Raw genomic sequence first — 13,218 nt, 5'->3', positions numbered from 1 at the left:
TGTGCAGTGTGTTGGCAGCCATGTAGGGGACACTCAGTGAATACAATCTTTTTTCCTAATTATATCCAAGTTGAGGAGTGAGCTACATGTGAACTCATAGATTCTTCTGTCTACACAAATGTCCATTTGTGTAGTGAAAAGATTCTTGGTTATTTTTTTAATTTACTTTTTAAAAGTGCTTTATTATCCATATTTGAGATAGACACAGAGCATGAGCAAGGGAGGGGCAGAGAGTGAGAGAGGGAGATACAAAATTCGAAGCAGCTCCAGGCTCCAAACTGTCAGCCCAGAGCCTGATGCGGGGCTTGAACCCATGATCTGTGAGGTCATGACCTGAGCTGAAGTCAGACACCTAACTTGACTGACCCCCCCAGGCACCCCAATTCTTTGTTATTTCAGCACATTTCTAAATTTCATCATCATGTCTTTGGGGGAAACCATACTTTTGTCCACTAGATCTTGCATCCTATTCGAAGGTTTTGCCAAGCACTTCCTAATTCATTTTAAACTCTTATTTAAGGCCAGTTTTGAGTAGGATTGCCCGTGGTCATGGTAATTATCAATGATTTCCAACACTTTTTAATGGGATTTATGCAATGAAGAGCCGGAAACTTGTGTTTCAGAAATTGCCTTTGCTACACAGCACTTCTCCCCTGTATGAAATCAATCTCTTACCTATACTCCAGGCCTCAGAGGCCAGACCTCTCAAGAATGCTCAAATCCCAAGAAATGTAGGCCGGTGGCCTTGCTGCTGAATGTGTAAAATTCCATTTGAGAGGGAAACGGGCCCTCGCTAACAGCATCACAATCAGTTGGAGATGCAGATTGATTTTGTTAAGAATTGGGCTCCTGGTATGGAGTTCTTTTTCTAGCCTCAGTCCACAGGAGCACACTTGCTCCATTTTGTCTGAAAGGAAAGGTACCCCCTGTTTGAGAGAGATGCAAGTCAGCCATCTAGACTGAAGAAAGAGGTCTTGTATTAATAAGTATTTTTCCAGACCTTCAGTTACACATTATGGCACAAATACTTATCTCCAGGAGGGGTGCTGCCAGGCAGTATCATTATCCTCAATTTATAGATGAATGAAAATGTGACATGATGGAGCAAAGTGAAGTACTTGACAGTTATCGTAAATACTCAGAGCTCAGACACAGCAAATGACTACCGGGTGCTCTTGCTGTGTGCACATTACCAGGTGTGCCAAGAAATTGGTGGATAGTCTCTGCCCTTCACCCTCCTTCCAGCGTGACTTCTGTGCACAGATTTCACTCCAGTTGCGTTGTGCTTCCACATGGCCTTTCCCTGGGCCTTGACTTCTTCTTTCCTTCTCCTTTCCCTTCCCCACTCCCTCAACTCTCTTTTCTCTTCTTCTTTTTCTCTCCTTATCCTACCATATTGTGTTTTCATAAGCTGCCTTAAATCTCTTCTGCAACGAAGCGGGGTATACACAAATATATATCAGGTAGAATCACAGAAACTCATAGTTGGAAGGAATGGAAGAGCAAGGATCACTATTGCCTCCATCAGAGCCAAGTGAGCAAAATTTACTTACAGCTGTGTTGCTATGATGAAGCTTCTCCAAACAAATAATTCTTTGTTCCATATCACAAAAACATAGCAAATCAGAAATAGATCAGGCTTGGGTTGTGGAGTGTGGTTTGCATACCACGTTCAGGCCAAGATCCTTGGATATCTGTTTCATATCTTGGAGGTTCCCTCCCCCCCCACCTTGGTTAAGAGTCCAGTATTATTCATATCAACCTATATTTTCTTTACTCAGGTGCATAAAATAAAACCATTCTTCATTTGTATTCACACAGAAATAAAACTCTGATAATGAATGCTAAAAGCACAAAACATAGATAACCATCTGGGTTTATATGTCCTTGTAAAATCTCAACACCTCAGAGTTCTCTGGACTCTATGTGAATGTAATGCTGACTGAATATTCTAGATCAATAATTTTCAACATAAGGTCAAGACCCATCAGAACCATGGTTTTTATCCTGGCTGCACATTAAAATCATCTGAGAAGCTTTAAAAAAATGCCATTGCCTGTACCCCACACCAAAAATTCTGACTTTTTGGTGTGGAGTAAAGATCTTGCATTGGTATTAAAAAAATCTCTTCAGATAATTCTAATATTAGCTAGGATTAAGGGCCACTATACTAATTGGTTTTGAGTTATACAGTCAGTTGTAAGTCGCGTCTGCTTTTTATTTTCCTTTTTAATGAATAGTCATAAGAGAAAAGAAAATGTGAATATGTTGTTGATATGGTAATGATGGGTACCATTCCATGAAATTCTTGTTTCAGTTTCATGGATATTATGGTGGGTGCTGTCACTGCTTAAAAATAATTTCTCACTGTGGGCTATAATCAAAGTTTGAAAACCACTGCTTTAGATTATATTTAACAGAGAAAGTATGTTGATAGCTGCCTAGGGAAAATCAGAAAATCTTCATCTGTCCTAAGAGAGAAGCTCTGTTGCACTATTTTTAAATGCTCGGAGGGCATGCGGAGGGATTGCCAAGTTATCTCTGCGCTATCAAATGTTTCTTACCTATTTATAGAAGCACTTACACATTCTCTAAGATACTGAGCCCAACTTTCTGCTCTCCTGTAGTCACCCTCATGGCTTAAAATTGTTAAGTTGCATTTCTTAAAAAAAAAAAAATCTTTTAGCTTAGTCTCCTCAGTTTTAAATAAGGTCATGCCATCTCCTAGTTAGGGATGTTTACAAGTTACAGTTCATTAGCAAATACAGGAGCTCCAGTCTGCCACTAAAGTACCCTATCAGTTCTCTGAAACATTCGCATCAGGCCTGCAGGCCCACCACTTAACAAAACTTTCTGGAATCTTCCAGGAGGCTTTCTGGAAGGAGAGGTGGCCTTTGGTATTAACACTAAGTGCCTAAATATTCCAGATAATCAGTGTTTTTCACAGATGGTATCAAAGTAATTTGGCCCTGCTGATCTTTGAGCAGTTCACATGATAGTAATGTAGAAATCCCATCAAAAACTAGGGAGTTTCCTGGCCTCACCGGCCCCACCCCTGGGTGAGTGGATCCTCTTGTTAGTCAGACAACTGGCTCAAGTGTGTCACCATCTGGCAGATGAAGGGCGGGCGAGGTGTTCACCAGTTCTTCGGGAATTCAAGTTCAAGCATCTGAAATACCTAACATCTTCCAGAAACTTCCATACCTAACATCTTCTAGAAAATACAAATGACAGAGGGGGAGTGAAAATTGGAGAATTAATTGAAGACATAAGCAGAAGTTGATCTAGGGGTGATACTAATGTTTGGGAAGTGCTTGAATGGATGAGAAAGAGGGCTGAATCAATCCATTAAAAAAGGATTCAGAGCTGCTAACAGAGGCCCCTAAGTCGGGCTGTGAACCTTCTGCAAATACTAAGGTGGCTGGTGAAGCACAATGTGTCTGAAACCAGCCATCAAATGGCAAAAAGAAAAAGCAAATAAGAACACCGATCTGGTGGGGAATTCAGAAAAATTCCAAATGGAATTTTGAAATGGCTGTTCACTAAGTATAGTTTTTTTTCTCAAGCAGGATGCAAAGCCAGATGATTTTAACAATTTTCTGCTGTGACAGCCAGTGAAAAAGCTACAGGTAATACACAAAGACAATGAATTAAATAAATAAATCCCCCAAAAAGACAGATCAGAGGCATACCATGAAAAAAATGAAAGATGTCTATCCAAAGAATCTGCAAACAAAAGGGTACCTGCTTTCACTTATAGATGAACGCGGATGGGGCAAAATGCAGAAATTTGCATACCATGAGCAGAAGCCCAGAAAGTGGAGGTCTAGCTGATTACGGTTCAAGGCCAATTCCCAATAATGCACAAACCTTATAGCAGAATTGAGTGCATGAAACACACACTCTGCCTGTCAGTTGGTAATGGCCTGAGACTAGGGAAATCCAATGGAAGGTGCACAGAGGGACAGAGTCAGGACTCCAGCGGAGGTAAATGCAAGATTTTCACGTCACCAGTGATTTTGAAGGCCAGGTATCATTCTTACCATAAAGATTGGTAAAATGCTCTATACCCGTGAATGTCAGAAAGGTAATATTTGTGGGACTGAAGAAAAAACAGAGAAAGTCAAAAGTAGTGAATGAACATTGCATTGGAAGATGTGAAGGTAAGGGATTATAGTCTCACTTTCCTACATGGTACGTCAAAAACTAAACAAAAATGTCAAAGATTCTGGAAGGTGATGTGCTAGTACAAGAACCTTGGTGTATTGGAGGAAAAATCGAATGGTCTTCTGGTTTCCATGGGTTTTAAACACACCCATATAAACAGATAGCTAGGGTTGACCTGTACTTTAAGACCTGAAACCTCATTTTAAAATAATATCCTTATATTATTCTCCATTCCTTCCTTGCTTCCTACCTTCTTTCCTTCCTCCCCCCTCCACTCCCTTATGTCTCTTTTCCACTTGTAATGATCCACAGCATCTATGAAAGCCATCAAGAGTTGATAGCTTACTCAAGGTCAGGCTGGCTTCCACTTGGAGGAAGACCACGTATAATTCTTCCTATTCCTCTAACATTTGTTGTCACTTGGTTTTCTATAGCTCCTGACAGATACAGGGAGGTGGGTGGGAGGTATAATATGCTCACTTCATAAGCAGCAATACCAGCTAGAGCTGGCATCTTGTTCTTCAACTTGTTGGAGAGAGAAGTAAATCAAAGGACAGCCAGGAAGAGTTGAGGGTATGGGAATGTGAAGGAGGAAGGGAGTGATGAGCAGGATTTTGGCCAAAGATTGAGAAGTGTTCCTAGTTAACATTATTTCATTAGATTTTCACAATATTCCTGTCAGGTGGGTAGAGCAAGTATCATTATCTCCATTACATCGATGACAGAAATGAAGTCCAAGATGTTAAGTGACTTGCTTTGAGCTCTGACACCAAGTGACTAAATCAAAAGCGGACTCCACATCTGCTGATTCTCACTTTATTCTGCCAGATCAATAATGAAGTTTAGGTTGAAATATCTGTATGATCCCATGAAAATTCTATGACCAGTCATTCTTACTGTGGCACTTATGATCCGTGGTGACTTGGCTACTCTTTACCTTTCCAGCCTTCCTAGCTCTGCCCTACCCCATTAATTAACCCCAGTCATACTGAACTCATTCCATCTTCTCTTCTACCCAGGTGCTCCCCATATTTCAGCTCTCAGTGACATATTTCTTCTCCTGAAGAGACCTATCTAACGTCTCTGAGTTCGTGAAAGTTGACCATCCTTCGGGCTCTGTAGACTTTGTTCTTATTCTCTTCCCACCCCATTCTGTAACTGTCTGTTTTTCTATCCCTATCTCCAATTGAAACTTCTTAGGGATAGTGATTTTCTTATTTACCATTACATCCCCAGGGCCTAGCATAGCTTTTGGCATATACTAAGCCTCTCAAAAGCAAAGCTTTTGGCATATACTAAGTCAGTCCATAAAGCCAAGATCAGAAGGTATGATCATTTTTAAAATTCATTGTTACATTTTAGATGACAACGAAGCCCTTCTGTTATTCGTAGCCTAAATTTAGTTTTGCACATCTAGTCAACAAATGTTAGCCAAGATGCTTCGTCCACGGGGTTGTGTGGCCAGGCTTCTCATAGTGTTCATTAGGTAACAGGTCTTCAGTACATAAGTTCATAATGAACTAGTTAGTACAAAATTATTAATAGGCAGGTTTCCAAAGGCATTTAGTCAATGTCTTGCATGTAAATAACAATGATAGGGGACAGAATATGGAAAGAGCCATATGGGAAGAAGTTTGGTTAGTTTTCATTGGCTGAGCTAAAAAACATGATTGCAAGGAGTGAGGACGTAAGTAAGCCCATGTAGTCATGGACTCCTGGGAAAGAGACACCAGAATTTGATCTAGCCTGTGGAAATACAAAATGGCTTGCCTTAGCTCAATAAGAAAAATATGCACCCTGCTGATTCATTAGGTGTTTGTGGTGATGCTCTTAAATATGACCAAGGAGACAAGAATTTAGATAAATACCGAAATGCTTTGTAGACAAGATACCACCGCTAGGAAGACAGAAGTCATGTATGGGAACAAAGCAAGGGTCTGCAACAAGATTATAGTTGTTTTGGTCTCCAGTTCCATGCGTTCTTGATGGACCATTTTCTTTTTCACCAGTCTCTTCCAGGATTATTTTTTTTAAAGTTTACTTATTTATTTTGAGAGAGAGAGAAAGTGAGAGAGAACACAAACCAGGAAGGGGCAGAGGGAGAGAGAAAGAGTGAATCCCTAGCAGGCTCCACGCACAGCATGAAGCCCAGTGCGAGGTTCTGTCTCTCACTGTGAGCTCACGATCTGAGCCAATATCAAGAGTCAGAGGCTTAACTGACTCTTAGTCACTCAGGCACCCTCAGGATATTTAATGAACATTTATGGAGCACTCTCTTGCACATGGATTTAAGGGCCCACTGTAGAAAAAGCAGAGTGCAATGGATACAGAGTTCAGGCCCTTGATCTCAGCAGCCTTGGTTTGAAATCCAGCTCCACTACCTAGTCACTGAATGATCTTAGGTCATTAACTGAACCTTGCCACTTTAGAGTTTCGTCAGATGTACAGTGGCATTGACAAAAATAATAGACTTATCTCATTAGATTGTTTGGAAACCTCAGTGGGTTCATGAATATCCAGTGGCCGGCTCATCGGAAGAACTCCATTAATGCTGGTTCTGGTTAGATCTATTATGTACTAGGTTCTATACAGTGAAAACGAAAGGTGTGGTTTCTGTGCTCATGCACCGTGCTCATCACTTGCTTGTTTCTCTTTACTGTATGATTCATTCTTCAGCCTTCGTCTCTGCTCTGAAAGGGGCGTGACTCCTACAAATCCCATTTCCCAGGCTCCCTCGCCAATTGGCTTCCTGTTAAGTTTGGGCAAGAGGACGTTGAGACAAGAGATTGAAATCGGAGGTGTGGGGTCAGTAGTCCCTCTCTGCTTCAGGGGCGTCACCAGTAGAGGCTGTCTCTTCTCCGTTCTCTCCAAACAGAGCCTCCCAGGGGGCTCACAGGTCCTACTGGAAGCCCCCATTCCCAGGCTTCCTCCCAGCTTTCTACTACAGAATGAGGCCAATACAAAAAGAGAAACAAGAGGAAAACGATAGCTTCCAGATTTGATCCTGGATCCACCTGTGCCTGAAGATCATATGTGCCTGGAGTTTTAAGTATATGATTCTGTAAAAAAAAAATGCTCCTTTTTGCTTAAGCTACTTTGATTGCATTTCTTGCCATTCCCACTGTGTGACTGCTAGTATTAATTCCTGAGAACCATTTGAGATGATATCACAGTAGAAAGCAATTGGTATTCTCATTGCATCCGTGTCTCTGGAAATCATGGAACTAGTATTTATTGTCCTGCCAGTGTTACAATCATAAAGATGAGCAAGATAAACAGGGTGCTTCTCTTTGATAGCACAATAATGACTAATTAAGTGTTTTCAGAAACATTAACTTTTACTCTACTTCTTCCAAAACGTCCTTTTCTCTGGAGATCTGAAACATCTTCTCTTTGTAGATGTGTATCTTAAAACAAAATACACCACATCCATTGTAATACAAGGATATAACCTAAAATGCAAAGCAGGAACTTAGTGGCGAAAGTTTTCATTTATTTTCAATAAAGGAAATCCCAGGCCTCCATTTGTTGTTTATGAAACCTTCCCGGGGCAGGAGGATTTTTCAGTGCAATGAAATTAATGGTTTCAGGACTGGAGGACATTCACTCATTCTGCTATATGATTTTTTGGCCCTTCTCTTCTCCATTTGCCTATGATGATGCAATTTGTCTCCTGATAATGGATGGGCTTCCTCTCTCTTTTCAATCACTGGCGTGAGGTGCTGAAACTTGCCTGAGACGTGTCCAAGGTTCACCTGCTTGGGGGATTTTTTCTTTTTTTTTGATGGTTGATGAATGTAAATTTATAGTCACGATGCAAGTGCAAGAGTATGTGTGCGTGCTTTGTCCTTAAAATGTATGCAGTGGCCTTTTAATGGTATAATATACTGTCAGGTGACAGTTGCTATGGAAACAATAACCAAATTTTCTGACCTTTGAGGGTAGGGAGATGCAGTGGTAAGGGCTGTGATCAAAGCTGAGGATTGCTGAGAGAATTAAAGTAAAGAATAAAAAGTAAGGGGCTCTTTATACCTTAATGTTCAGATCAGAGCAATCTGTTCTTCCTCTGTGTCCACCGACAGTATCCCTCAGAGTGAGACTGAAGACTTTCTAGTATTCCTTTAGTTATTATTTTATGTTGTTTATCTTGGATCCTGGCTGAGTGGGAATTTTTGGAGTTCTTGATTATAGTTGGTTTGTAATTTTTTACATGTATAAAATCATGCTTTCTGGTAATGGGACACCTAGATCCAGATCAGTGTCCACACAATACCATGTTACCACTGTAATGTGCCAAGGCATGCTTTTGTTCAGAATGTACCAAGTTGATTAGTCAAAGGAATACACTCTCTGTTCAGAAGAGATCATTTTCTGGGACCTCTGTGACCAATGGGGAGTTTCTCTGTGGCTTCCTATACAGTGTTATCCTTTTGTATTATTAAGATTTAGAAGATGTGCCAAATGAGAAGTTCATGTCTCTGGGTTTATTCTGTTCATACTACATGCCAGGGGAATGTGAGGGAAGTGTGGAATGTGAGGAGGGGACTCATCACCCTAATTGCTTCAGGAGGATCTTCTATGCCCAATAGAGTGTTAAACTCTGTGGGTGCGTGCATGAATAGGAAATGATTCCTGCCCTCTAGAACTCACTTGGCCACACGAGGAGAGACTATATGCAGACTGCATATTGAGTACGGGCACCGCAGGAGCAAAGCCAGCAACCGCAGTCAAATATAAAAGGAAGTGAGTCCAATGGGATGGGTGGAAAAGAAGCTGAAGGGAAAGCATAACTTGAGACGGGACCCAAAGGAAGGGCAGACCTAGATAAAGAGGAGAGACTAGGTTCGGTGTTAGTAAACTTCAGGACTTGTAAACACACTGAATGTATTTTTTTGTATGTGTCAGATATTATATTAAAATAGAGATAGGGTCAAGCAAGTGGTGTGAGCAAAGATACAGATGGGGCATGATCTAGTGGTCCAGGGACATTGAGTAGTTTGGTTATGTTGGGGAAACAGAGGATTATACTAGGCATTCTGTAGGAATGAAATGGCTCAGAGATGCATGGGGGATGGTGAAGGGATGGGTTAGAAAATCTGGGATTCTGTAGATACCAGATGACTTTAGAGTCTAATCCTGGTTACCTTAAAACATTTTAGGGCAAGGTGAAGAATCTAGAATGGTAAGAAATAGAGTAAATTGCCACCTACTGCTTCGAGAGAAGTGGCCAGTCAGTAAATGCAAATTGAAAACGGTTGCAAATAAAACCCATGCAAGACCAATCCCCCCAAAACCCTTTGGAATTGCAGCTGGTATTTGTGATGTTGCTGGCTGCCATTGAACTCTTCCACAGCTCCTTCGTCAGGATTTTTATCCCTGGGTTATTGTCACTTTTGACCTTGTCAATATGAGTATGACTTTAAAAGAAGAGGCTATAAACACCTACTTTTTTCCTACGATATTACATGAAGTATGTACAATATGTTGGGTATTTTTTCCCAGTATGGAGCATTGAGTGAGTTCCCGACAGATATTTTTCGTCTTGAGAAATTGACCCACTTTGATATTGTATAGGTAATTACTTGATTATCTCTAAGCCTCCCAATACTCATCAGTAAGATTGTGAAGATGGATTAAGCATTCTCAACTCTGAGGGTTTTTGTTTTTTAAACAAAATAGGTAACCTGTGTCTCTAAGCTAAGTTAATACACACTACTGCTTCCCATGCAGAGTGAGAACAAATGCCTTTGGTACAAGGTAGTAGAATATCACACAGGTTGTGTTTGTGGGTGTGTGTTTTTGAAATCAAATGCATTGTAAAAATGGACAGTCTTACAGTATTTCTGCTTCTTTCTTCCTTTCCTTCTTTTCTTTTTCTTTCTTTTTCTTTTGTTTCCAAAAGGACCTTCTCAAGAAATGCTACTCTGCCAAGGCGTCTTACCTCTTCCAGCAGGATAAATTCTATGATGTCAGCTTTGACACAGGAGACAAGTCTATCCAATGCAGCAGGAGACCAGATGCATTCAAGTTCTGGATGACTTGGAAGGCCCTGGGAACGTTAGGCCTTGAAGAAAGAGTGAATCGTGCACTTGCTTTATCTAGGTACTTGCCTCTGTGTGTGTGTGTGTGTGTGTGTGTGTGTACGTGTGTGCGCACATGTCTGTAATAGAAAGACTCCATGGAAATAACATTTGCAAGGTCTGTACATGGTCTCTCTTCTGTGCATTTCTTCTTTCATATAATGAGCATCTTCTCAGTACCAACTAAGTGTTAGGAATTGTGAACAAAGCAGCTCTACCCATGCCCTCCGGGGTCCCAGCCCAGTAAGAGATACATTTCAGTGACAAAGCTGATCAAGTACAGGTGAACCTACTTTTCGGTAAGGGGAGGTACGTGGTGCTCCAGAAGCACTCAGGTGGCTTCCCATGGGTTCTTGAGGGGCTTTGGCAGAGGCTTCCTGGAGGAAGTGACATTTAACTAAGACCCAGAGAAGAAAGGGAAGGAGAATGGTGCAGGCAGAAGGAGCACCAAGCCCAGATCATGGTGACTTTAAAGACCTGATCAGCAGGTCTGTGAGAACGCGGGGCTGGAATAGAGGCAAGAAGGTAAAAGTTAATGTGAAAGTGCCGGAGTTACCTGTCTTGTTGTAACGTTAGGGACCAAGCTTTTGAAGACACTTTCAAAGACATTAGACAAGCTCTTGAGAGACAGGTGGTGGACATTGGCCGGTGGGCGGGCCACAGCCAAATTTAGTTATAAATGTGATTGGTTGAGCCCGAACTGCGTAAGCTTAATCTTCTTGGTGTTAAAAAAATCCAAACATTTAAAGACTTAAAATATTTAAAAATAGGGTGATTTGTCAAAAATCTGGATTTTTGGCTTCTCTCGAAGGATCTGAATGCTCTCGATCCCACATGGTGACAAGCCACTGAATGTGTTGATGCCTGTCTAGAGAACCACATTCCCTCTACTTCCTTCTGTGTTTTTGTAGACAGTCTGGACTCAAAACCTATGCCTACCATGTAGGCCTACCACCTACAAGCTAGGTGGCCTGGGCAGGTTCCTTCACCTCTCTGTGCCTCAGTTTGCCCCAGTAAAAGGGAGATAACAGTGGTATGTGGTTCAAATAGTTATTGTGAGGATTAAATGAATTGACACATGTTAAACCCTTAGAACGGTGCCTGGCATAAGCTACATGTTGTATGAGTTTTAGTTATTTATACCTGCTTAACCACTAAAGGCATCAGAGTTCATGCTCTCTGGCTTGGATAATCTCTCCTTCATACTTCTTGCTCACATTTCACTTGCCAAATCCAGAAGTCTCACTTAGAGATTTAAAACTTTCCTGTATCTTTTTCTAAAAAAAAAAAAAAAAATTTATTTGTGAGAAACACAGAGAGAGATAGAGTGAGCTGGGTGGGGGGGGGGTGGGGGCAGAAAGAGAGGGAGGCACAGAATCTGGGGCCCAAACCCATATACTGTGAGATCATGACCTGAGCCAAAGTGGGACACTTCACTGCCTGAGCCACCTGGGTGCCCAACAGTTTCCTCTTTCTATACTGGGAGTTATATGGGTGCTCTGTGCAACAGCTGTTTGAAAACTCAGTGTCTTAAAACAGCAATTATTTTTTAAAGTTTATTTTTATTTATTTTGAGAGAGAGAGAGAGAGAGAGGGAGAGAGAGAGAGAGAGCAGGAGACAGAGAGAGAGGGAGACAGAATCCCAAGCAGACTTTGTCTGATTATCAGCACGGAGCCCCATGTGGGGCTTGAACTCACAAACCATGAAATCCTGACCTGAGAGTCAGAGGCTTAACCGACTGAGCCACTCAGATGCCCCCAAACAGCAGTTATTTATTCTCACCATCTGCAAGTTGGCTGGAGAGGCTTTATCTCATACTATGGTGACTGTGGGGGTTGGTGGAGGGTCTATGTCTACTCCCTACATGACTTGCATCTTTTTTAGATTAACAGATGAGCCGGAGTGTGTTCAGAGTGTCATCTGATGAAGATGACAGAAGACCAAGAAGGCAAGCCCCATTATACAAGCTGACTCTGAAGTCCCATTTATATCATATCTATTGGCATTCCAATGGCCAAAGCAAATCACATGGCCAAGCTCAATGTTGAGAGGCAGGGAATACAATCTGCCTTTTAGCAGGAAGAACTGAAAATTTACATGGTGTTGACCTTGAAAATAAAACAGCCAGTTTTTTGGTTTTTTGTTTTTTTAACCAGCAAAATGGTTTCTTTGGGAATGGCAGAGAAATTGCAATTCAGGACATGCAAACTATGACAAAAGCTAGGCAAGTTTGGAGAACAAAGGAGAAGAGTTTGCTTATATAGAGGAAAGGAGGAAATTGAGAGGGGTTGCTTTGGACAGGATTCCATTGGAGGAGATAGGAAATGATGGTTTCTCATTGGCTGAGTAGTATGGCTTCTCATTGGCTGGGGCTCTTTCTGGACAAGGAGAAAATCTTCCTCCCATTTGCTGTGGTAGTAGAATTGACTTCTTCCTGTTGGAAAATGCAAGGTAGCCTTCCTTTGTTGAAGTCTTCATCTGATGTCCAGTTTGCAGGGCATGAGAACTCTGTCTGCAGGGAGTGCTGACTCTACTTCAAATGAGATTTCCTTTATACTTTTTCATTATGGAATGGTTATAAGGACAGATAAAGAGATGGCTTTGGCACTTTCAGAAGATTGTGAGAAGTCAGCAAATCTAGTGATTAAGGTTTAAGAAGTAGTTTGAAAATCTGTAAGTATTGTATCATTTAGGACTCTTTTGGTGGTAAGCAACAGAAACCATAAATCAAGATATTATAAACAAAGAAAGGTAATTTGTTATCTCATGCACCTTATAAACTGTATAATGATGACTTCTGGAATGACTTTATCTAGGGGCTTAAACAAAGTAACCTTCGTCTTTCTCCATCTTTAAGGTTTGCTGTCTTTTATGTTGGTTTATTCCTATGTTGGAAGGTGGCTGCCAGGAGTGTAAGATCTCTGTGCTCCCTGGTTCAAGTTCAAGGTCAAAAGGAGAGTGTGCTACTCT

The 13,218-nt window shown here is 41.3% G+C and overlaps 1 protein-coding gene across 1 annotated transcript in view; it reads left to right on the top strand.

Annotated features, from left to right (window-relative positions):
* GADL1 (glutamate decarboxylase like 1) overlaps positions 1–13,218 on the top strand; it is a 139,522-nt gene that overhangs the window by 52,773 nt on the left and 73,531 nt on the right. Inside the window, exon 11 of the mRNA XM_077760703.1 lies at positions 10,070–10,269. Coding sequence (XP_077616829.1) covers positions 10,070–10,269 — 200 coding nt within the window. The remainder of the gene's footprint in view (positions 1–10,069; positions 10,270–13,218) is intronic.

This window comes from Crocuta crocuta, unplaced genomic scaffold (genome assembly GCF_008692635.1).
Source record: "Crocuta crocuta isolate KB4526 unplaced genomic scaffold, BGI_CrCroc_1.0 scaffold253, whole genome shotgun sequence".
NCBI lineage: Eukaryota > Metazoa > Chordata > Mammalia > Carnivora > Hyaenidae > Crocuta > Crocuta crocuta.
Note: the sequence above shows the minus strand (reverse complement) of the source record. Positions and strands in the feature narration are given on the sequence as shown.